The sequence below is a fragment of the Ruditapes philippinarum genome, unplaced genomic scaffold, assembly GCF_026571515.1.
Source record: "Ruditapes philippinarum isolate M1 unplaced genomic scaffold, ASM2657151v2 ctg40_1_1_1_1, whole genome shotgun sequence".
NCBI lineage: Eukaryota > Metazoa > Mollusca > Bivalvia > Venerida > Veneridae > Ruditapes > Ruditapes philippinarum.
In genome coordinates, this window is record NW_026863541.1 from 305,903 (window position 1) to 333,847 (window position 27,945).

General features: G+C 32.1%; 1 protein-coding gene across 1 annotated transcript; it reads right to left on the reverse strand.

Annotated features, from left to right (window-relative positions):
• Nucleotides 1-372: 372 nt before the first annotated feature.
• On the reverse strand, nucleotides 373-25,763 carry LOC132722426 (homeobox protein SIX1-like). The gene is made up of 2 exons (XM_060706934.1): nucleotides 24,851-25,763; nucleotides 373-2,878 (listed from the first exon to the last, which is right to left on the reverse strand). The coding sequence occupies exons 1-2, from the start codon at nucleotides 25,630-25,632 to the stop codon at nucleotides 2,629-2,631; spliced, it is 1,032 nt and encodes a 343-aa protein (XP_060562917.1). The 5' UTR covers nucleotides 25,633-25,763; the 3' UTR covers nucleotides 373-2,628.
• Nucleotides 25,764-27,945: the final 2,182 nt, after the last annotated feature.

Consider the following 27,945-nt stretch of genomic DNA (forward strand, 5'->3'; position numbering starts at 1 on the left):
ATCGTCTGCAGACTTTATTATTTTGTTGATATAGATGTATATAAAATATATATGATATCTATTTTTTACAAACATTTTCTACAAAAAGACCAAAACTCCAATGTTGTCTGAGTAATAACCCAATTAGTGTCTATTCTAGGAGGGGGGAATGGGGGATTCACTCAAATTTTTGAGAATTTTCCCATTTTTCAGAGTCTGGGGAAAATTTTACGATAAAGATCAACAAATATATTAAAATTATCACTTTTCGATAAAATCCCCCTGTTTTTTTTTTAAATCCTATCATAGACACTACCCAATATTAGTTACAATCAAAACATTATGAGACAACGCATTGCTGTAACTTCAAATATAAGAAAAACACAAAACGTATGAGTTTTACATCCATGACATTTAATGTATTGTTCTTGATCAAAATTCATGTATACATGTAAAATGATATTGCGTATTGAAAAGCAAAAAACGAAGTAGTATAACAAAGAGATGAGAAAAAATGATGTATTACACGATCTTGGTATAGTAAAAATGATACTCTTCAAAACAACATGTACAAAAAGTGATATTTCATCGTCAGAGAGAACTTTTTGTACAAAAAGGCATGATTTGTCGATGTTTTTTTTAAATCTATCTTTTAAGCGTATTGATATTTTGTATCAATCCGCCATATCATATGTATGATCTTATGACATAAAAAATGTATTTCTTAATCGGTATCAAATATTTGTACTATTTTTATTATGTTGTTTTTGTTTAGGCCTATATATATGTATAATATTTATTTCACCAGATGTATCATTTGTACTTTACCAGTCTCGATTGATTGTCTTCAACATTCCTTACAAAAATGTTCAAAATTAGCAACTCTATTTGTATCAAATTTTGAACTCAGTCCAAATCTTTAACAAACTGAAATTCAAAATTGATTGCAGCACATTGAGTATCGCTCAAGCCGGTGCCAGGGTGCTAGAGGGATGTTGCACTCTTTCGTTATCCCTCACGTACAAACTCAGTCAAACCGAGTCTGAAATTTTCAAGGAATTTTGTTGTTTAATGCTTCTTCTAAGGATCCTTTTTTTCAGATATTTATATACCAGGTTTCTTTCCCTAATCATTATATTGTACGATGCACAACTACTGTACATTTTACATAGAGAGTAATTCATAAATTCAAAAATTCACTTTTTTCATTTCCATTCACATGTATACACAGTACAAGTAATACATTTAAAAATAACATAAATCGTTTACACCAAACATTTATTTTAAAAATAAAGAATCTTTCAAAATATTTATTGTACTGTTTAGTTTTTTATTCATATCCATGTTAACTTACTCAAATTCACCATAAAATGTTTTTCTATTCAATATTAAAAATATGAACTCAAATGCGTTTGTAGCTTTAAACTCCAAATTACTATCCAAATAATAAAATAAAATATTTGCATTTTAATACTATAACTTTAAATAATAATGTTCATTAAGACACTGCCAGCGAATACAGGAGTTTTAAAAATGTGATCACTGTTGAATATCATAAAAATAGATCTTCACAAAAGAAAAGTAATATAAATTTTATTTTTATATAAATGATATAACACATACATTTTACTTTCATTGCCTATCCTACTTTTATTACCAAACAAATAAAAGATTGTTAATTTATGTCAAATTTATCAGTGACATGTTAACTCTCCGAAGAAAACAATGACAATTGTATTATCAGAACACTTTTATCCTTAAGAAAAAACAAAAACAAAAGATAAAGCAAGAGCATGTTCAAACCATATTTTGTTAATCTGAAATGGTACGTTGTCAAAAAGTGTAATAAACACGTTAAGAGATACACCCATTTGAGGAATGCTCACAATTTACTTAAACAGCCTTTTAATTCATAACAGTGCCTCTTTAAAATAGGCACAAGAAAGAAAGAATTAGTTATATAAATAAATAACATAACTTTTAGTGAGTCAAATTGAATTTTCAGTTCTAGACTTAAGAAAGTATTGTACATGTGTATTAGATTATCATCACTTTAATAGACGTTTGTTCATTCACTCTAACAACAATTATCACCAACTGATCAAATACGTAAATTCCACAAGAGATTCATGTTTAAAAAGTTCCGTTCGTGTTTCATACTAGTTTCCACAGAACGCTGACGAGGAATGTTTGAATTATTATTTCCTGATATTTACGACTGGTTTAGCTTTCTATGATAAACAATTCACAAACACGAACTTTCCAACTTTACCATTGCGACAAGATCCTTCCTGAAGGAGTAGGCCAAATGCAAGATGTAAATAGTACACCTTTCTATTGGTTTAATAGTTTCAACCTTTACGTATAATAACAAAACATTAACTTCCAAGAGCAGATATCAATTTCCAAGTGGTGGCAGGCAAAGTTGTTGTCCTCTGCAATTTAGATCGACTTTGTAGGTTAGAACCGATCTTGAATCATAACCCATGGCAATAGCTTTCTTTTAAAATTATGCTTGTCCTCACACATATGAATATCCGTCTTATCCGGACTGATAAATTATTTCATTCTTGTCTGTTGCCCTTATCTAAGGGGTCTGAGACGTCAAAACATTTGTTAAACTTAATAACAACATAGATCAAACATATTTCATACTGCTGGTACGGAATAGTGAAGCCGGTGGTCCATAGGTTGGGCAAACGGGTAATGTGGGGGCAAAGGTTCACTTTTCACCATTGGCATCCCCATGTTCATTCTCATATCATCAATCATTTTAGCGGACATGTCAATATCATTCCTGTAATCATGGTGACCATGGGTCATCATAGGGGGCGCTGGTGGAAACGACTGGTGGTGATGATGATGCATTGTCTGTTGGAATTGTTCTTCCATCATCTCTCTGTAAGAGAAAGCAATCATTTTTCAAACATTGATATAGTACCTAAAAATGTGCTAAAAAGATTGATTCATTTGATGAATTTTACTCTTGGGAAATAGTTTTTAAACTTCGACTTAAAAAAAAATGTTTTAAATCAGGCAATGCATATAGAAACTTATGTAACTGAAATTTTATAAGGGCATTTATGTTTTATCATTTACCGGTATATCAAGTCTATATTTCACCTTTAGACAGGTTTTACGTTTTAGTAGGTTTAGTTTTACGATGATGTTTTATTTTCGGTCGAAGTCCATCTGAGAACGGGTTGACTTCCTGTAAAATTTACAGGGATGAACTGAATATAAGCTGTATTTCCATTGGTCTTTAAAAGATTATCTATTATGTCATAATGTGTAGGCATTACTTTTGCGCAAGTATTTTTATGTGACATGGTGACGCATGTTTCATTTTTAAGAACTGGATCTTAGTATCTATGCTTGTATTATTTATAATTAAGTGCTCTTTCGTTAAATAAGCAGTGTTTATGATCATCATTTAGCAATAACTTAGACATAATTTATTTTTGTAATGCGTTTCAAATTTGTGTGTCATTGTTCTCTGTGATTTATAATCTCGTCTATTTCTAGTAAAATAATACCCTCATTGTCATAGAATCTTCTTCTGATTCTGTAATTTAAACGGCATGGTTTATTGTTTTACTGCGACCACATTATTGCCGCATTGCTTCATCTGCTTTCGATTTTGTTGACATTTATAACTAAAGCACGACGCAATTTCTGATTCGAAAGCATTAAAACACGCTGGTTATTTGCATTTTCTGTATACCCTGCTTTAACATGGCGTAAAACAAATAATTTGCTATAGTACATTTTTATATAATTAATAAACCGCATTTTCGAATAGAGTGTTCATTTGCATTTTTACCCGTTTTGCCCACTTTTATGCCGTTATCCATATTGTGCTCGTAAGTTTTTAATAACATTCGGGCGTTCACCAAGAGGCGCCCAATCTGTTACACAGCAAGTATGCTACCTCATGGTTTATGTAAATATTTTAACAATTATCTTTTCATGAATTCCTCGATAAATCAATGTGTTGATTAAAATTTTGATGTCTTTTTAATGATAACAATGAGCGATGTCATGACGAAACAATTACACAGTTTGATGTGTAATAATTGTGAATGCTGTGATCAGGTTTGTGTATTAGCTCTTAACACCAGATGGAAATGCATTTTTTTACTGATTTAATGAAACATATCGTGTTTAGTAAATACAACTTCATTTAAGTTCGATTGTGTGTCTAGAATCCGTTCCTGGAACTAACAAGTACCAAGCAATGAGTGTAAAGTTTCTTGCCCAAAAAAATGACGGTTTACCCCTGATGGGGTTTGAACCAACGCGTCACCAATCCATAGATTACTAGTCCGACGCGTAAACCACTCGAGTAATATTCGTGTATTTCATTTTTAAACCTTTCTGATAAGTGGCATGTGTGTCAGATTGTATTCAATACGCGGAATGTTTTTCGAACTTTTTTAATTAAAATCACATGTTCATCATCATATTTTATCATATTAGATATCGTATATAAAGATGTTTCTGAAATTGTACATGTTTATTAATTGCCGTATTGCCTGTGTTTAATGCCAATTCCTTATCATGTCCTTGAATTGTATCCTCATGAGATACAATCCGATTGACTCAAGTCATCATGAAAAGTGCAAACAAACTATTATTCAATATTTACAGTTGAATGTTATAACATTTAAAAAGATCTACACGTTTTGAATAGTGTGTAACTTGTTATAAAAGAGGTGTCCACATTGCAACAAAGCCGACTATTTACCTTTGAAAATAGGAAACTTGCAAGTTTAAATAAAGCATATGAACATCGGTGACTCAGGTGCAATCGTTATTTAGATAGTCAATTATGTAATTTCAGAAGGCGCAATATCATGTATGTTCTGATAAAATACGCTTAACAATCATTGTAATAATGTACAATCATTACAATATGTAGTTACGTAAACATATCCTTTAATTAATGAAATTTGTTACTAACTTTATATGTTTTATTAACCTGCGCATGCTTTTTTAATCAGAAAATGTAGTGTTTTTAGGAAGAAAACAAAGCAAATTGCATGTAAGTTACATGGAAACCAAAATTTGTATATACAGTGGGTGCCATCTTGTTTAACTCATAGGTGGTCACACCTTTGTATAAAGAAACACTAAGGAGGTATTTCAGCACCTTGCAATATACCCAAACAAAAATGTTATGGTTCAATACTACATTGATGAAATGGCAAATGTACTAATTTAAATTGCACGGAAAGGCAAAATAAACTACACATGTACACTCATACACAAGTAGAGTGTCATGTAAAATACCTCAGCTTTAAGCATGGCCATTCAGGTATGTTCAATTCATTGATAATTATAGGCCTTCATTCTTCGTTTAATGATCAATGTAAATAAAATATTTCAACAAGTTCATGTTAATGAGTAATCATTTATTTTCATGAAAAGCAGAAATCAATCGTGAAAGACCACCCGGTCGGTATATTGAACAATATGATTCAAATGCCCCACAATTAATTTTCACTTTCAATAGCCGACAATGATACACAAAAAAAAGTCTAATCGGTACATTAATGACACATTTGTAGCATTGGTAATAAAATGCAAAAGTTATATTCTGAAAATGGAACGGTGCAATTTACGAAAAGAATGATTCAGGGGAACAAAACAAAACAAAAACAGAAAAGAGTTATGATTTGTTTTGAATTGGGATTAATGAATCATAAGTATATTATTATATATTGTTTACTCACATCATGTTCATCATGTACATTGGCTCATTATTATTATCATGTTATAAGTTTTGGTTTTGTAAAGCAACCATGAAACAATCACTGTTATAAATAAGATTTATAAGAGATTTAGGCATATCTCAACATTGTTTTCAGTTTCAATGATACAAGACCGATCTATTTATTTCTGCTCTGTAACTGAAGTAACCGATTCATCTAACCCATTTGCTTACTTTTCTTCATTAGTCATATTACTCAAGTGTGATATTAAGCAAGTCTTTGCAAGGATAAAAGTTATTTGACTGGCTTGGAAGTTTGCTTACTATTGGCCTTAAAGTGAAATGGTCTATAATGGGAGGTCTGTAATACAATCAATAAATACGTTGATAGTATATAAAGAATAAAACACGAAAGAACAATACAAATATACATGGATGCTGTTGGCAAGTGTGAGATGCATGATCAAATATAACATGTATTTAAATAGCAGAAAATAATATGTCTTAAAACAAAATATTATTGTTCATCATATACATTCTCATACTTAATCACTTAAAACCTAATCATTATTTTTGCCCTAACAAAATTTTGAAAATAATATCTGAATGACATAATATTTCTACTTGAAAAAAAAGTTATAGAAAATGTGTCCAATGTTAACTGCATAAATGTGTTATGATAATATTTCTTTCTTTTTATTTGCAAGCCCATATATATTTTTGATACTTCTTAATGGCTATATTGCAGACAAGAACCTTTGGCTTCTTTGGTTGTACATCTTGAAACAGCTTGTAGTGTACTGCTTTTGTTGCTTTTTTGTTTGTGTTGTTGTTTTTTTCTCGCCATTCAACAGTTGCATTCATTACTGATATCACTGACAAGGCTGAATCAAATTTCATTTAACGGTCCGTCAGAAACGTAACAGACAATATAGATAATCTTTTGACAAGTATCTGTTCGGGCTTTGGTGTCAACGTCTGTACATTGGGCGTGGTAGATGGCCCATTAATTACTTTTGTTACACCCGGGTATCAGCGATTCTCATCAATAAATCTTTACTTTAACAATGCCTTAAACCGTATCTGATTTTCTAGATATTATGCTTCTGTATCAAATTGCATTCGAAAGCTTGCCTATCTGATCAACCATTTATAAGCGTTTATTTTCACGTCACGGGCTTTCGCGCATGTATACATTATGTTTGTCCTGGACTATTTTAAACGCGTATTAAATGGCGGAGTTTATTAATTTCCCTATCACTGACTGTCAACAGTGTCACGCTGAGGTGTTTGTATATTGAAAATTGTAAAAAATGTGTGTTCCGTCACAAACATTCTTTTGTCGGTGATGTGAATAACATTTACGAGATGGAAGTATATAAATAGAATATTTTAAATGTATAGGTTTGAATTTTTATGTAACGTTTTATTATTCATAGTGAGGTGCCACAAAATTTGACAATGTCGTTTTGGGTTATAAGCAATGACTTGACAAATAATATAGACTAGGTTATTACCCAAGTTAGATATCAATAATAAATTTATAACACATCATAGTTATGAAGGTCTTGTTATTAAAGAAATACTGATATGTATTTTATTTACATATTTTAACACGGAAGAATGCATTAAATCACTACAAATGTGGGGAGATATTTTGGCATTTCACTCCAAACTCGCATATAAGGTTTTAAGGAACATGTAAGCAATGAATCCCATGAAAAACGCAGTCAATAATAAAAAAGTTTCAAGAACCAGTCATTCTTTGATTTTCTTTTCTTTCAAACTTGTCTATATTTGATCACAACGCGCATGCGCATATTCGATTGTACTTACTTGAAAGTTGCATTCAGAGGATTATCGTCTAGAATTGCAATAAGCAGAGTGTTATCATTAAAATGTACAAAACGAATGCAAATTAGAGGGTAGAGATGAACATATTGTGCTGGTTAAATAGATGGTACCTCCTCCCTCCTCTTTTAACGGCAATGTTTAATTATTTCCCATCGGCTGTGATAGTTTTAATTTATACGTTTGAAAACAAATTCCAATTTGGTGGCCGACAATTGATATGAAAGGTTTGGTAATGTTTCTAAACAAATATTTAATTACAAAAAAAACTGTATCATAAATAACTGATTGATTGTAGCTGTTTTGTTTGATTTGCCGGATTATCATCGAAGATCTATACCGTTATATCATTAAACATTAAATTGTCACATTCTATCTATAGATATGTTTTCTAAAAATTCATATTAAAATTCACGCAAAATGTTATCGTTTTATTATCAATTACGGAACGATTTCAATATAAAGAACGTAATGATATGCTGATTAAAGTCTGAAATGATCTTTAGATTGGAATGGTTTATAAATTCACTAAGATATTGCGATATGCATCTTATTTGACAAAATTAAAATAGCAACATTAAGAAGCCTTTAATGCTTAAGAAAACATCTCATTTATACGCATTTTGGTTCTCGTATATCAAATCAGGTCTTCTTTTATCTACGAATGAAAAGATGGCCAATGCAATCTACAGTGTTTATCAGTTTAGTAGGTGAGCGTTGTTATGGCAACTATTCTGCTCACGACAAGTTAGTATGGTACAATTTATTACAATAAAAAGATGAGAAAGAAAAAAAGATACAAATTCTCGTAGTACTAAAGTATAACACACGTGTGTGAAAAATAACTTTTTTGATCATTTGCAAAGAAGAGGGGAGAAAAAAGCTTTGACATGTTTTATGATGAGCAAAAGTAAATGATTCTCTATTTTGATATATGTTGTGTTTTCTGGGGTTTTTTTTTTCTTTCTTTTTGTCAAAGATACAGTAGAAATATATTTTTCCTTGAGAATTGTTATAGCAAAGATTTTTGAGTGAACTGCTATCTTTAACAGATATTTTTCAAATAAAAGCTCTTCTAAAGGCACTAACTTATAGATGGATTTAACGTTTTTAAAGTGTCATTTCTTTCAAACGTAATCACCAACAGAACATTTATGTGCATGACTTTGATTTTTGTTTGTTTTCTTTTACGGCGCACCAACACAGATTAGGTCATGTGGCACCGGAACAGGAAAGATGATTTTAGCTAACCCCAGGCGTTACAAATTTAAAGCAACACTAGGGGTCAAAACCACCTGGCAAATTATTCGGTATTTCATATCACTCTCTATTACTTTATTTTCATTAAAACATAATTTTTTGAAAGCAATAAGTTTTACTGTTATGCAAGTTTCAACATAAACAATAACAAAGTGGTGGACGTTTTACATTGCATTTCAACTACCGTATATTTGTTATTTCTTTCAGTAAATTTAAACAGTAATTCATGTTTAATTACTTTTGTATACATTTTACCTAATATTGCTATAACAATGTGTTGAAATATGAACAAGAATCAAGGTCAATGATTTGTTAAAAGTGAATCAATTGTAAAGTAAAGTCGGTAAAGTCAGAGAAGAGCATTCCTTGGCGGTGACTTATGATTGCTTGTTCAAATATCTCTTCTATTTTTAATGAGGCACTTTCCTTTTTACTCGTTAAAATACCCGACAAAATACATGTCAAAGTTTATAGGGACGGTACAAATCATTCTTAAAAGGAATTGACAGAAGAACAAAGGTCATTTGTATGTCACGGCAGGGGAAGTCAATGTAGAGTGAAATCCCGAAGACGCTGTTCATGTCTTTAATAAAACACAAACATTTTACAGCATGAATGGCCTTAAACGCATTTATAACCAGATAGAAAATGACAAAAAGATGAAGTGCGATTTGAAAGCCATCTTTTCACTAGAGTTTATGAATTACGCTCAGGGAATGTCGTACTTTTTTCCACATTTCTCACTTGATGGTTGAATATAGAGAATGTCGGATGAATGTACCGCCGCTGCGATAACGAAGACAGCGGGTTGTCAATTATGTTTTTCGCCATGATATCTGAAATCCTGCCTGTAAACCGGTTAATGATTAAAATAATGAAAAATGGCTGTTTTTGATATAATGACTGCAGCTACGGTACATGATGTATGAGGCGCTTGAATTGCGGACAATAGTATTCCGCGAAAGGTCTTTCATGGGAATTATGAAATTGAATCCATTGTAAAAACTATTGAAAGTACAATAAATTTTATTCATCTGTAAAAGTATTATCATCGTGAATAATGAAAAGGATTTTAGAAAGTAAGATTGAAATTTTAATATAACTTTGATGCGGACAATTCATTCCATTTGCAAAAATTGTATAAAAGGTCCATATTGGCATGATGGCTATGCCAGTTTTCATAAATTGAAATAAAATAGCTCTCTTTGACATAAAGCTAAATATGGCGAGATCAAGTTATTTGGGTTTAAATACAATGTATTTCAAATTATAAATCAGTGTCAAGTATAATGTTTTAATTTTCTTTTTGTTATTTTATTTGTTGTTGTTGTTTGTAGCTTGATATTTCAAAATATTTAACAGAAGAGCAATAAAATGGAAGGGGAGAAAAACTAGAAAATTTATTATTAATTTTGAAATTAACAGGTTCCTATATTATTGATGGTATAGCAGGTAATACAATAGAAATTTAATACAATAAACAGAAAAAAATTATTTATATCATCGTTTACATCATTTATCATATTCGGAATCATTTTGTCAGGGTAATTAAAAGTTGTTCAAAAGAGGAAAATTTACATCCGGGGGTATACCTCAAAATTACCATACGGAACTTGATTTGTTTTAAATTTTGCTTTCTGAGAATTAAAATAAATAAGAAAACAGGGAAAGTTGCATAACAGTCACGTCAAAGCTAAATCCGTTTTCCTTTCAATTCAATGAGGAAAAAAGAGAGGCAAAAGTGGTTAGAGTAGGTTGGCGGATGTTAAATTATATAATTATGGATTCATTGTGGGGTGTTTCGGTTAACCACCCTATAACTTTACTTTGATAATTCTAAATAGTATGATTCAAACCAATTCTTAAAACTAATTATTCCCGTAACAATTATACCTATCATTCTACGAAAACCAACTAATAAAAAAACTACAACAAAACACACGCACACATAAATAAAACCCTTACTATACCCTATCAACCTAACAGTATCAGAATTTGTTTTCGTATCACCGTTTTATCAACAAGGTGCGTATAAAAGTACATTATAAGGGTCAGAGTTGTGACGTTGGGAGAGGGGATCTGGTTTGTGTCTTACGATGGAATCTCCCATTGTTCCCAGATAGCGTCAAACATTAATAGCGTCACCGAGATATCGGGATACACTCATTAAGTTTATTACATCCTTTCTCTCCATCTCTATAATTGAGCCGCGTCACGACAAAACCAACGTAATGGGTTTGCGACCAGCATGGATCCAGACCAGCCTGCGCATCCGCGCAGTCTGATCAGGATCCATGCTGTTCGCTTTCAGACCGTATAACAAGTAGAGAAACTGATAGCGAACAGCATGGATCCTGATCAGACTGCGCAGATGGATCCATGCTGGTCGCAAACCCATTATGTTGGTTTTGTCGTGACACGGCTCAATTATAAAAATATAATAATAGGTTGTCTTTAAAGCTGCACAACTCCAGATGAGAAAAACAAATTTCCAGTTATCCAGAAACATTAAAGTTTATCCTAAGCACGCTAAATATCTTAAATGGACTACTCCATCTTTCAATCGGGACAAAACCATTCATCATTTGTAGGGAAAATTTCGCATGAAAGCGTTATCAGACAGCACAAATGTGCCGGTAGGTCTTTGCCTGCACTGATCCATGGGCAGATTTAGTCGCAGGTAGCAGGGAAAGAATTAAAGGCCCATTCTGCTACGGTAATATTTTTGTTTAGAAGGGTCGTATGTTTAGTAATGCTTTGATAACAGATTTAATGTGTATTAAAAGGCTTATCACCGGAAACAATAGCGCTGAATGTGAAATAATTTGTTAGCGAAGAGGTATAAATTTATACTCGTATACAAGATGCTTTATATCAAGCCTAAGTGTATGGATTGCAAAACAGGAGCAAAATATGGTTAGTTTTATATGGCAAATGAGTACTATTTGGCAACAGAACACCAAAATTAAAATGTTTTTTTTTTAATAAAACCATTCAAGCGGCTTAATTAGCCTTATCAGCAGTTTAAAAATTGTATAAATATTAGCAGTCAATGTAATGTTAAATGTTGTATTAAAATATGAGCGAAATAACTTCATTTTATCACTTCATATTTAACCAGTTTAATTACCAGGGTGCGATTATATTACATTTTAGTTTAATAATATTTCATTGCAACTATATTATACATGTAAAATATGAATAACACCAATGAAACAACCGACTTCATCTGATGATATTTTATAGATTATTTCAATCATCTGTTAATTGAAAATCTAGCAATAAATTGTATTTTGAGCTTAATATTTTATTTATTTTGCAGAAAAAAAAATGTAAAATAAACCTTCATTATTGAAAAATGATGAGTCCCTTTTACTTTTATCTAATGTTATCTTAATATTTATTACCAATGACAACCACGGAACTACTTTTTTTGTCAAAACGAGGCCATGTGCATTTCATTACGTAACACCACTAAATCCTGACGAGCTGTCATTGTCAAAAAGTATTATTAAAACGCATTGGGGATAAGTTTCGAAAATGAGCATTCATATTTCCACAAATCATGTGCAATACACGGAAACTATTTAAATTTTTGTCCCGGAATTGACGTTGTTTAATTAGTTAATGCATTTTTGATTTGTTTATCATTTGAAAAACAATTAAATATTAAAAGCACTGTCCTACAATCCCTAAGGTTCTTCCGCTAATTAGCCGCGTATGCAACTTGCTTTCTGTCATGTCAATTTTATGTTGACCATAAAGTCAAATCATTTAATTTATTATCACCATACGACGAGTGATCACTATCATTAAGCCGTTTCACAACTTCCTGTGAAAATTCATTTCTAATTCTATGCTCCCAAAACCATTATTTTAATCAAAATTAGGCAATATAATCCAGCCTAAACAGTGATTTCCTGTTGACTGACTTCACATATAATAATACCTTATTGATAAATGTAAAAAAAAACAGCGGTATTCTCTGAATTAAATAAATTAACAAACGATGTCGGTATGGTTGTAATTATGACATCATAAAAATGACGTATTTCACAAAATTATATTAATCATAAACAATAAATAATGGGAACATAATAATTGGAAGATAAGTAGTTTTCTTCATTAATTGACTTATTTACTGTCGGGCTAAGATATTAAAATATGGTTCAAAATCATAAGTGTCTATTGCCATATAAGAGAAATATACTAATTTAGATAAAAACCATTCCTCGAACAGACTTGCCGGTATCAAGTGTTTGTTTATTACAAAGTCATTGTTTTGACATACGTGCTAATTAAACAACACGTTTTTCCTCGTGCTCATAAAAGGCAAAATGTTGCCACGTAGTATTTTTGAATCCCAATATACCGTCCCATCATCCTATAATATTTCTTTTGTATTTTTATAGCAAACAAAATCGTAAATTTGAGGCAATAAATTTGCTGAATTCGACACCGCTGTTACATGATTATGTGTTCAAATTGCACGAGAACATAGATTTTACTATGCGTATTGACAAACGATTAAGACATGTCTTTTAATGCAGTTTTTGTTGAAACAAATGTTTGCATTTGCGCGATTGACGTCCTTTTATAATAAATCTACATAACTTGATCTTTACTTTTTATTTACGAGCTGCAAAAATAATAGTAAATTAATGCCGTATATCTTCCAGTTAGCAATATGAAGAAGCAATGATAATCAATATTTGTTTCAAAGGCATTTCTTTTTTGCGTGTAAGTATTTCATTTGTCGAGCTAGACAGTTACATTGACCGTGTTCCATATATTTCATTAGTTCCTAAAGAGATACCTGCAACCTCGTAACGTGCATTCTAGTACAATATCAAATCATATTCTTTTAACAATACAAAGTAGCACATTTGCTTCATTTGCTTATTTTTTCTGTTAATAGCAACAACTTTAGTGTGTTTAAAGTAAAACAAACGCTGAAGACCTGGCAAGAATAACTGTTTTTGCTACTTCTTAAACCATAACTATATAAATATGATACAAAATAAGTAATAAACGACGGAGTTAACCCTAATTTTTTGTCCCTCTAGTATGATATTACTGTTTGAAATAAATTGTTTACGCCATTAATTCAAAATTCAACAGACCAGAAGCAATATATTTAAACGTACATGACATTTATTTATTAGATGCAACGTGCAGTCTTTTGTGTCTTTTAATTAACCCAAAGAAAAGATCGTTTCCCAAGATTCAAAATCTGTCTAAATCTGATGCGTTTAAAATTTTATTTGGCGTCGAGGTGCGTCTAAAATTTCATTTTTGAGACATTCGATTCATACAAATCAGAAGAAAAATACTTAATAAAGATCAATGGACCGGTGCTGTTGAATATTTAGTTTAATCGGGAAAAATAAAATTGACAATGACAAAAACTGATAGGAAAAAATGAAGGGTTGAAATGAAAAGACGCATTTTGACAATGTATGCTCGCCGTTTTGCTCATTTGTTTAAGCAATTAATGTTTAAATTGAACGTTCTGTCTTATTTTGTAAAGAACTAAATAGGCACTCGAAGACGATTTCAGTGGCAATAGCAAATCAGTGACTCATTGGAAATGAATGTAAATTATTGAAAACTGTTGAAGAAATGTAGATGTGACATTTCAGAATAATTTAATTTGAAATGTATTATGGCACATATTTGAACATTTGTATTGACCAGCATTACAATTCGTGGAATGCCTGACATTTTCGTTTTTTTTTATAATCGAAGAAGTTAAACTCGCGTATTAATTAATGTCAACTTGAACTGAATAACTTAACATCATTTTGTCTGGAACAAGATTAATTGTTTTAATTTTAATTTGAAATAAAAACAACAAAAAGAACAAAACAAAAAAAATAAACAAACAAACAAAAAACCTCTCATTGTGAAGATATTTCATTATGACGTAATTGCTGACGTCATTTTCACCTTGTTATATTTCTTATTTGTCTAATTATCCTATTATCTTAAAAAGATGCTTTTAGATACAGTTTAGTGTATTCTTAATTTCTTATAGACAGTTTTGTGGAAAATCGCAAACATTGTCCTGTTTCTAGTTTACGGCACTGAGGTCAAAACATCTTGGTCAAAGGTTGGCCGAAGTGTAATTATCGTATGAGAAATAATAATTCAGGAAATAACTTCGTATTAACAAGTCCATTGATGTGGCTTAGACAACGGAAGAATTTAAACAAAACACGCTGAGCTTAAATAAAAAAATACTGGTCATCTCTGAATATTCTGACTATAAAGTACAATGTAATTTTAATGAATGTCAGTGATTGGTTGAAGTAAGTTACGAAAATTGTCGAAATTATGCGAGGAAAACCGAGGAAACACAGGCTACAGCAGCTACAAGTATGCATGGAAATTGTTCTGAACTGCTAACATGCTGTGCTAGCTATGATAGAAAGTTATTAGCCTATGTCATCCGTATAGAGCCACTGAGGTAGTTCTTTAATTTTGTGACGGTTTGTTCCAAATGAAAAGCAGGACATTTCCATGAAAGAAATTATGCAGTTTCAGGGTTAAACATGCATCATCACATTAAACGCCAAATGTTTAACTTTCTACGGACATTATATTAACATTATACATGTACACAACTTTTCTTCTTCCGTGATTCCCTTATTTGAGGTAACAATTTTCCACCTTTTGTCCCTGCTTTATATCTGATGTTTGAAGCGATGCTCTCCTGCCTCTTTTGTATGCCTTTGTGTTTAACATTTGTATGTACGCATTTTGACATTTCTTTTTTGTCGTTGCACTTCGTTTTGATATTAAAGAGCATATATATACCTTTGTTTTATAGTATTTTAAACTGTCAAGTCAAACCTTGTTGTTTAACAAAATAATTGGATATTTGGATTTCTTTACCCAATATCACATATATCATATAAATGCTCATTGACATAACGTGTTCTTGACCAGTTCAAGGTAGAAAAAACAGGTAATGTAAAGTTCATAACAGCATGAAGTGTTTCTAAAGGAATATGGAACAAAGCTGGATGAAACCGAGTTAATTAACTTTAAGATATTACTTTTTTGATTAAATATGACCATGCCTAGCAAAAAACTAGGTTAAGGAAAGGTGACTGAAAGATTACTTCATGGACTGCTACAAGAACTGCCTTGCCTTTTAAGAATTACCAAATGAATCTAAATCGAATTCAGCTCGATGCAATATGCCAAAATGAAAATGAAATTAAGTTGTTAGGAATATTTACTTCAAATGTCTTCAATTTATAACAAAATAGCATACACAACTGAACTAGATGACCGATTTTGTCTGTGCTGCTGCTGCAATTGTGGATGTACCTTTATCCGCGACCGCAACTTGTTTCTGTCACCAGTAAACAGTAACTTACAGGGCTTCCATTAAGTTCCAATATTTGGAAGTCAGAGATGGCAAAATGTCTGTCACAGGAAGCCACATGGGAAAAGTATTACATTTTGGAAGTCACAAGTCAAAATCAGGAGTAAATGACTCCAAAACTTACACTCATGGAAGCCCTGCAGTAAGACCAGCCCATTTATCCGTACAGTTGGACCTAGCTCTAAACATGTTGGTCACATGAAAAATTGACAATTACAAGACAGTTCAAGTTCCATCTAGTAGGAGCAAGAAGTCTTCAACCTTCAACAACTCGGTCATGGTCGCCGCTAATTACTTAGTCTACTCAACTTGTGAACTCACAGCGTGAAGCTTATAACAAAGCTGGGGAAAATAATAGAATAAATTAATCAAAGGTGGGCCACTGATGGTGAATAATATCTTGGTTTTTCATTGAAGACAAACATTTAGAATTAATTGACAATAATCTCACGGATATAGTGAGTCCTTGTAGATAATTTGACGGAAATGAAAGTTAATAGGTAGTTCAATAGAAAGAGAATCATTCAAAGCATCCGCTAATCAAAATTTTATTTTAAAGCTTTGATTCTGGTCTTTTACACAGATTCTCTTCCTTTTCGCCGCAAGCGCAGTTCATGTCCTTATCGAAGGACTTTGGTAAAAAAGCGAAGATGTCATCTAAGGTTAATCAGATGGTCGGAAAATTGTCCCAAATTTATTTTACTTGTTGAATGCAATTAATGAGGCGAAGTCAATTACATGCATTCGGGTAAAAAGCGTGTAATTTTCGCAGTAGCGTGTCCCAGTGAATCTCTCCATCGCCCTCGAGTTTGTATTGTAATTGAAAATAAGGCCGAAAGACAAATTTCTTAAGGAAACTGTTAACGCCGCTGTTCGAGTGATCAATGTGTGTGAAATTCTCAATGGAGTAAATCGCTGGATAAAAATGTGACTACAAAACTGCACAAATTGGTTTGAATGTCAACTTTTCAAATCGGGTGGATCGTTGAATAGCAATCTTGTCCCTGTACGGCTGTTTACTGTTTACACAGCTTAATGAAGGAACGCGACTACACTAGCTTTTTGCGGCGCAGGAATATTGATTCAAGAAATTTAACCATAAATTAAGATTTTAAAAGATAACACTAATTCAAAACATATTAAAATGTAAATCTTACATTAAACCATTCTTAAAATGTAAATAATGCATATATTATAGGATATTAAAACTATTTATATGTAAACACATGAATAATTGTTCCTGATTAAAGTTAACTTTTCAATTATCTTCTACCACTATATAGGCTGCTAGTTAATATCAAGCTACTAGTATGTTGCATAAATATTTTATAAGCAAATTTGAATATCGTTATATCAAATTTTCTCATATAAAATAGATATGATAATAGATATTTGAACATCAAACAAAGAATATATATCAATAATATATGTACCGAGGTTTCAGTTGAAAACGATTGTATATATTAATTGTATTAAACAAGTTAATATTTTCCATTTAGCTCAATAGGTTGAGCGTTGGACTTTGAATCGGGCGATTCGGGTTCAATTCCCGGACGGTGCAAGTCACTTTCGTTGAAATTGGTCATGAAATCCTTTCTACGGTCATTTGCGCTGTACCTCTGCTCTGGCATGTACAGAAGTTATATGTCCTTGCAAAAGTGAAAGCAGCTAAAACTGGTAAACTGCTTGACAGCCTGCCCAGAAACGATGCGGTGACCGAACTGTGTTCTGATAAACTCAATATGGCTTACTGCCGTGATCCGGAGTGAATACTTCGAACACCATCACCATTTAATATTATAATTATGACCTACAGTTAAACCTCGACATGGTGACCAACTTAAGCGATATGAACTATGAAAATCAATCATTTTATTTACGATAATCAATCAAAGCTCGCGTGTCTCATATTAATCGATTTCCTACCAGCAGATCGAGTTTCTTATTTAGAACAGAGACTGCCATTTCATTTCTTTCGCTGTTAGAACCAATTTTTACGGGATAAATGGTCAAACATCAAACATATGGACAATGTATACACATGTATATTAATTCTTATCTATTTCAACATCGTAACATTACTAACATGTAGAAAGTGAAAGTGGAAGTAACATTATTCTTCACAAGTCACTTGGAATTACACTCTTATCTTATTTACAGGTCCAAAAATCAAAGCCCATGCTTTTCTCAAAAAAAAGGTGGCAGGATTAAAACTTTCAACGGTAGCGGTGTTGGTTGTTGGTTGCAACCATAACAACCGGAGCAACCAGTAAAGTTGTATAGAACAAGTTCCGACAGAAACTCATAGTATTCTGACAAGAGTAAGACTCTTAGAGATTTGTTTTTACTTTTTATCTAAAAAATAAAAATATCCGTCTCATGATATAAGAACAGACAATTGTTTCTTTTCAAAACTATACAACTTTAATAAAAAAAATTAGAGGAGGAAAGGTCAAGAAACAATACATGAAGAAAAAAGTTATGATAAACTCGCTTGACACACTGGCCGCTTGATGACAGAAAGGCGCGAGTGCGGTTTGGGCGTTCACCGGTATAAGGAGTTGGCACTTGACTTTTAGCAACGGAAATTGGCCCTACTTCAAACTTTAGATGACTTATAATTGCCACATTTCTAGGATTATTAGCAAATTATCAAACAAAGTGCCGATTTGATAAGGAAACGGTGCACATATAGAATACAGTGATACGGTCATATTTTTAGCACAACCACTTCATTTTCGGTGCTATGTGAAAACAAAACAAAAAAAGACCACTAGTCGAGTGCGTTAATTATTTCTTGATTTAATAACATAAGGAAGTCTTTGATTCGGCTTTCGTTTGAATTTTCCTTGCTCCTGATAATAGGTAGTCTGTTTCAAAAAGGCACATGATTTAATCCTGTAGCTTGATTAATTTTTACTTGATGTGTAAAGTCTGTTTCAAACAGGCGCTTGACACTAAAAATACAACGGACCTGATGTAATACTGAATTCCATCTATCTAACTATCACAAATTGATTTAAATGATTGACCTCAAGAAGGTCAAAATCCTGTTGAAATTTATTTGTAATTATTAATAAATTTTACTCAATAAAACAACAATTCTTTGTAACTTCTAAAACTGCTCGGGGTCATTTCAAGAAACTAACATGGCCTGGTCTAATATCAGAAAACATGACCATGAGAGGTATTGACCTTGACCACTACGCTACTACTCTCCTTAAGGTGATAACAGTTGACCATGAATTCGGGATGCTTTCTTTCACTTTATTCATTTGCAGAATGAATCAGCCTTTCGCCACGAGTTATGCAGTTAACATTACAGTACTTTTCTATGAAAGTAAGAACATTTCATAATTACAAAAGGAACGCATAAAATAATATATAACCGACAAATACTTCCCTTTCTATGAAACTGCAGACATTATTATAAAAAAGGGACGCATAAAATAATATATAACCGACTACATGTAATACTTTCCTGCTTTTTACCATTTTAAATATTTATTACTTGCAAGGAATCAATTCCTTCTTAAAAGAAAAGATTGAGCCATCAGAGGGTTTCCGCTGCAGCTATTGTTTTGAAACATGAACTTAGTACTATATAGACAACATTTTTGTTGTTTGGTAGACGTCTTTATTGTCCAACACAAACGTAATTTGTTCACCTTTGCGGTTTGCAATCAGAAAACTTTCATTATTTGTCATTCTGGGAAAGAACCTGAGCAGACGACAATGCGGTTTTTTTCGCCGGGAGATTGCCGTTTATTGCGCAGTACTTTCGATATTAGTTTTGAGACAGTCTACAAAAATATGCAATACAGGTACGTTTATTAAAATGTCAACAAGAGGAGTCTTGTGTTCTGGTGTTTAGCTTTTAATATAAGATTTGCCAGATGATTATTCCTGGCTTAACAATAACCTGTGCTTAACATATTTTAAGTTGTACTTGTTATACTAAAGTTTATTGAAAATAAAATAAAGAAAAAAGATTCTACATAACCTTTCAGTTCATTCGTTCGTTTAAATAACCTAAATAAAAAATAACTCTAAATCTAACTTATTCATAACTGTATAGCAACAAAGCAGGACATGTTCTTTACATGGTAGAAGGTTTAAGATGAATTGTATGTTTTGTTAACATACATATAAAATAAGTGTGAAAGTGAATAATGTTTGAACCGATACATTGAACATAGTTTGTATCATTTATACAAGTTCACACACACTTTTTTCCTTCATTCAAAGATATTTGGTGCACACAAATAAATGTAGAACAATATAAAAGAAATCATGGCATGAAAACATTGCATAGTTTCACATCTTTGTCTTGCTTTACAAATAACTCGGATAACTGAAAAGTACCTATAAACCATAAAAAAAGTGTCGCCAGACTGGCATTTCAACAAATGTTGTTTATCTATTTATTTATACTTATTGTCTATGTTTTGTGAAAGGTAATCATTAATTTACACTCTTTCATTATCTTTCATCTCGTGGGTGTGTGGGTGTATTCATACGAATGCAACGGCTGTGTTCATGTTCGAAACTTACAGACATGTGACAAGACAATTAAAGTTTGGACAGACCAGGGCCGGTTTTAAGGCTTTGTAAATATTGTTATGATTTCATCTTATACCATTTATAATAGTCTCAATATTGGTATATTTTCATTATTTTATTAAACTTTGTTGTCAACCATTTGTCCCGCTACATTTGTATAATGGACTCGCCCAGCTTCGACTTTGGAAGAGTTCATTATAACTTTGAAGGGATTGCAAAAACTAGTTAACATATATTAAGCATCAGTGATAAAAACAATTTTTCTTTAGGAAAAGCATACGTGTGCTTTTATATGTTATTTTAATAATGGATATAGAACACGTGAGATGCTTTAATATCACCTGAAGAAAGAATGTAGAACTGAAGGCAATGATTGTCAAAAATCAGTACGAAAATGTAAACAAAGCGATATTTTATCTTCCATACAAAATGCCATATCACTACCAGTGTACTGAATGCTAAAATACAAAAGAAAGAAAGGAATTGGTAAAGCTATAGGACCAAAGATTGAATTTTTTGGGAACTATGGCAGAACTCATAAATATATTTCGGTTTCCAAAAACAAAAAATAATATCATTTCTAGGTATGCATGGGCCTTTAACATTTAGCAGGACACAGAAGTGAATGGTCATAAAGGACATATGAGCCGCGTCACGACAAAACCAACATAGTGGGTTTGCGACCAGCATGGATCCAGACCAGCCTGCGCATCCGCGCAGTCTGATCAGGATCCATGCTGTTCGCTATCCGTTTCTCTACTTGTTATGGGGTTTGTAAGCGAACAGCATGGATCCTGATCAGACTGCGCGGATGCGCAGGCTGGTCTGGATCCATGCTGGTCGCAAACCCACTATGTTGTTTTTGTCGTGACGCGGCTCATATGTACAGACAGATTGGGCTCTATACTGATGACATATGAGAGTCATTGCTTATAATTATATATCATATAAAGAATTAATTAAATCATTAATCAAATTTGTAGTTACTCCAAAGTGTAAAATTGTTGGAAGTGACAGAATTAACTTATCGTTCTAAATAATTTATCTACGAAGATACAATACAATATATATGATATGCTAATAGTAAAGTTATGCCTATACATGAATTCTCAAATTATGATAAAAATTGAAAACATTCGTGACAAAATTTAAAATTTTAAGAAAATAAAACTTGATTTTCTTTAAACTTGTTTATTTAGTTGGGCTATGAAAGATGATATTTAGTCTTATTGACTCTAGCAGCACTAAGTTTCATAAAAGTAAACATTTATCAAATATCTACAGCACAAAAAGCATTTATACATTTACCCGCATCGTCTAAATGAAAATAAAATCTGATATGATACTTAGCTCACATTTATTTCATAGCTATAGTTCAAATGTGGTTTTATTTTCCCCTACATTTTTCCCAGATTGATTTCCTTTCTTAAACAGAATTATAAAAAATTGTCGGGGTTACACTTTATTATAAAAGAAACGAGCGTGTTTCTTGTCCATAAAATTCCCGTTTATTTATTTTTTATAACTTTTACAATAACTAGAAATGTTGCAATAAAATTCCCTACCCTCACCCCTCTAGTCTCAATAATACACATCAATACTTACATGAAGACAATTTCATGCTTTTTTATTGCTTCAGAAATCATTTGAAATTCGTTTAAAACATGTTGGGCTATCAAACTATCGTACGGATACCCTACAACATTTGATGAAAATCGCATAAAATTCTCATACCCTGACGCTATTGTCATTATTATACTTTATGGCTGTAAAAACTGCTATTTTGATATAAAACGGACCATTAAAGGGAGACTGAGGAAACCGCTTGAATAATCGTACGGATACTCTATACTTAAACAAGTTGAAAACTTGTCGCATCCACAACAAAAGGCTGACCCTATTACGGATAATTTAATTATTATTTGGCCAAGATATGCGACCAGATATTCTAATTATACTATCTTTCGGACAAGAAATCTTTAGTCTAGAATAATTACAAATTCACTCCCAGAGTTGATATAATTTCTAGATACGGATGTTATAAAACGTGTGGTCTTTCGAATATGACATTAATTGTATCTTTTTTGTAACCAAATATAACGAACGAGGAGGGACGGGGCAGGAAATGATGAGTGTTTTCTTCGGAAAATAAGATCTTACGTTTGGCAAGAAATTACCGTGCTATTAAACCAGCGTTTAATAATATCTCCTGTGCAATGTGAAAATAATTTTGAAACAATAAAGTTTACGATCTATCACACAAATAATAATATTTAATCTATCCGGATTTTAAAAAATGGTAAAAAGGCATACGCAACGAAAACAAACTGACAAAAATGAAAACAGGGTGAAATGTGATTGCGTAATCGTATCATCCATGATTATTTAAAACGGATGCAAAATTTTCTGTTTTTTTTTGCGTTTTAATTCAATATATTAAAACCATTCATCTCTATAGATTTATGAAATTTTATATCTTGTGCCTATTTCCATCATATTATTAATTTCCCGTTCTAGGATGTCTATTGAAATACATTTTTGCGTGAATAAACTTGTCAGATAAATTTCTTTTCTATGTAGAGTATCATTTAAAATGCACAGAAAAAACACATATTTTTTCAGAATTTTACATATAAATTGAGGTAATAAATAAACAAACTTATGGTTAAAATTAGAACATATTTCATAGAACTAATAAAAAATACAATTTCCAAACATTTTCTCGTAATAAAATATCAACAGAAAAGTTCCTTATTACTTTTTCTTATTTTAATAATTATGAATTATGTTGACATGTATATCTTATTAGAAAATAGCAAATTAAAACCAACTGTCAATGATTTGATTTTTTTTTCATTGTCTTGTATATATGCTGTTATTATGTCATCATGGGCTTATAAGCCTTATTTGATTGAAATAAATGTCTTTCTGTTTTTTGCTGCTTTTTTTTCATAATGATTGTTATATTGTTGAACATATTCTTTTTCTGTTTTTCATATTTTCTAGATTAACACTGCATTACATTAAGCTATTCTTTTATTTATTTTCTTCCACAATCAAACTATATTGCACAATATATTCGTTTCTTTAAATTCATATGTCCACTACTTTATACATAACATCTATATTTTTTGGCTTTCTTTTTACATATGTCCATAGTATTGCAAATCAAACATCCACTACCCCTTTCCTCAGATATCTTTTGTTTATTGTTTATTTATTTATTTATTTTATTTATTTATTTACAAAACCTTCTCAAGACATACGACATATGCAAGATACATGTACATAAATTTTTTTTTTTTCATTTTTCTACATTCCACTTGCATTTATATATTATTTATACACAAACCGTCGCTTATATCATTCAGTTATTAGAAATGTAAATATTTTTTTTCACTGATTAAGCGATGATTTTTTTTTTTTACTAATTTCCTCTTTGTATATTAAAATCTCAACATTTAATCGCTCTCTTGAGATGTCTTGTTGAAAAATTCTATTGTCAAGATTCCTCGTTGTGCCCACTCGTTATACACTTCAATTTTCATACTTCATTATAAAAGGAACTATTAAAACTAGTCATTGAGCGTCGCTGTTTCTATTTTACAACAATTATTTCAGAAAATACATTTATTTACACAGACTCGACTTTATTAAAGTAAGGGAGTGATGAGCGCATACACTTCACTTAAAAACTCGGACAAAAAAATTAAAACACATCAAATGTGTTGGAAAAGGCAGATTGTACTTTAATGGGTTTTTTTTCTATATAAGATAAATATAACATTTAGAATGAAAAAAGAAAATGTGTGCATTTATATTGAATTAAATCGTCTATAAAATGATAACATTTCACATGTATCGGTGTTAATTTCATGTTTTATAATTCGATATGTCCCGATAATTGAGGAAAACCTTGGTAAAATATATAACACTACAAGTGAGATACGTAATAAAGTATGTACCGAAATATACATTTATCATTACAAAAGAATAAGTATTGTATCTGCATACAAAACGCATTAACGAAAAAACTAATTAAAATCTTTGTATAGACTAGTAATAAAAAATCTTTTTTTCCTAATTACCTGTTAACAAAGCCATGCTGTTGTGTTGGGGTTCTATCACGTTGGCGGCGGTTTTTGAACCAGTTACTGACCTGGGTAAGTGTAAGACCTGTCTTTTTAGCCAAATTCCGTTTCTCGTCCGGAGTCGGGTACCTATTTGCTTTATAGCAGTCTTTTAAAGCCTGGCGCGATTTTTCTTTAAAACAATACACAGTTTCTTCGCCGTCCCATATTGTTTTTGGCAAGGGGTATTTCCTACGGAGTCTATATTTATCTACGGCACCCAGAGGGCGCCCGCGAATTTTCTGAGCTTCCATATAGTGGGCTTTATACCACAAGTTCTGTAAAAACGCATGATTAGATGTATCGAATGTGTGACTTTCTAATATCGCATACAGTTCTCGATAACTTCCCCTATGAAAAGCAACAGTCGCTCGTGCCTTAAGCACAGCCTCACTTCCGCGTAAAAGCTCACTCGGAGGTAAAGACCACAGGAAACGAGCAAGTCTATCTATGTCACCTTTTTGCTGAAGAGCTTCGCATACACACGCAACCTGCTCAGGAGAAAAAGTCAAATTTTTGCCATTCGGAATATCTTGGTTTGAGCCGTTGGGAGACGGCGCCGAAGAGTCAGAACAGTGGCTACTGTCACCCCCTGAGCCTGTTGTAGTATCACCATTCATTGTGTCACTCGGGGCTCCTAAAGTCACCAGATCTCCACCTGTAGGGGGTAAAGTGCTCCCGTTACATACCGGCGAGCCAGGGTGCACTCGTGTATCCAAACCGCTAGAATTTAACTCCATGTTTACACACTCACAAAAAAAATCTATTTGAAATATGACGAGTTTTTAGACATGAGCTTGAATTCTACCCCAAAATATATATAAAATTTATGCTACTGCAATGAACTCACTGAAGCTTAATAGATAATGTTTACTATATAAATGATCGCACCGCTTTATTACGCTGCTATTGGACGCGAAGCTATTAAAGGCCGTGCGAATCAATAGGAAGTGGGCGGAGCTTTCTTGAAAAGATATGCGCTGCTACAATAATAGATTAATGTGAGGCTGGTACAAAATTACTATACAATATAGGAGATAGCTTTGACATATATTGTACGGAAAGAGATAAAATCGCACTTCTCTGCAGACGTTAGGTCAAATACAAGGTCTTTATGGTGGGTTCTGGACATTGTCTTTACAATTACAAATTTATTAACGTATTTTCTCAGCAAAAGATGTCAGTAAATATTTACTTTTGAAAATAAAAAGTACATCGAAAATTTAGAGAAAAAATATTGATTTATTAGACGGAAAAAAAGATAAATATATATAGTGTGGTATGTAAATAAATGAGTGTTTTCTATTCGATAAATTTGTGTAATGCAACTATTATAGTAAAATAAAAAAAACAGCAATGTACCTAAACGTAAATGCTAGACGTGCACATTCCCAAAACAACAACAACAACGACAACAATAAAATAGTATATAGCCCAAGTTATTTTTTTATTTTTATTTTTTTAATTTTTTTTTTCTCCAAAAAAAGTATGTCAAGTGTTATTCATTCATGTATGTAGAATTATTTACATATAATATTATGAATTTGTAAACATGAATATTTAAAAAGATGAAAAGATAAAATCAGGGAGATATATACATATTAAGTAACTTGTACATTCCAGAGCAGAGGTACAGTGTGAATGACCGTAGAAAGGATTTCATGATCAATCGCAACCTGCACCGACCGAATCAAACCAGGGTCGCTCGATTCACAATACTAGCCAATTGAGCGGTAACGGGCTGTATTGTAAAAATGTAGGAGAAAAATGATATGAGCCGCGCCACGACAAAACCAAAATATTGCGTTTGCGACCAGCATGGATCCAGACCAGCCTGCGCATCCGCGCAGTCTGATCAGGATCCATGCTGTTCGCTATCAGTTTCTCTACTTGTAATAGGGTTGGTAAGCGAACAGCATGGATCCTGATCAGACTCTGCGGATGCTCAGACTGGTCTGGATCCATGCTGGTCGCAAACCCATTATGTTGGTTTTGTCATGGCACGGCTCAATTATGAAAAATCTCATAGGTGTTCCAAAATCCCAGGCAGACACCTATCCGGATGTGGACAGTCTGTCCCGGATGTTGGTACGGGCATATCAGTGTTTCCGCTAGCGTTGACAGACTTCCTCCAAACAACTACATAACTGACGGGTTCATGTCGATACACTCTAGGGTCCAACAATATAGTGATAAAATATAAATACTTTATACGTTTTTCCCTTATTGTTTTATATCAATTAGAATTGGTAAATTATACCATTAGAAACTATTAAGTAATAAATTATTAAAACGGACACGTTTCATTTGCAGATTTATAAATGTTTAAATTTTAATTGATGTTCACGAAGAGTTAATTATTTTTGCATATTTTAACTGTTTACACATTTTGAGTCGCATACCTTACTGTAATTGTTAAGCAATCAGGGCGTTATATGATTTAGTTATGATTTTGTTTCTTTTGTTTATTTTTCAATTTTAAAACCACATCCTGGCCAAACTTCATTTGGGCTACCCTTTTTTTTTTTTTTTTACTATTTTCACATATTCCCATCATGTATTGTTAAGTATATACATTATACTTTAAAACCATTCTACCGTAGCATTTTAAATTTTCTTCATAATTTTCAAATTTAGATATGAATATAATATTATAAATGGACAGAAAAAAACTACACCGTACCACAAGTTACATAGATTTCCCGTACTAAAAGGAATGGATGGTTCTATAATTTGTTCGATCTGTTATGGTGTCTGATTTGTGCCATGTCGTATTTTCGCTCAAAGGGGCACCAGCCGAAAACAGAAAAATACGACAAAAAGATCATAGTATCATAAATATTATCGTATTTTCGTGTTTTCTTCTGGCACCCCGCAGAGCAAAAGTACGACAAAGAGGGCATTTTGTCGCATTTTTGTGTTCTGTCTGGCGCCCCACGGAGCAAAAATACGACATGGCACAAATCAGCCACCATATTTTGTAGAACAAATTCCAATGACATCGAGTTGGTATTTGCTATGTATGTATACTTATTCAAGAATAGAAAGTGTAT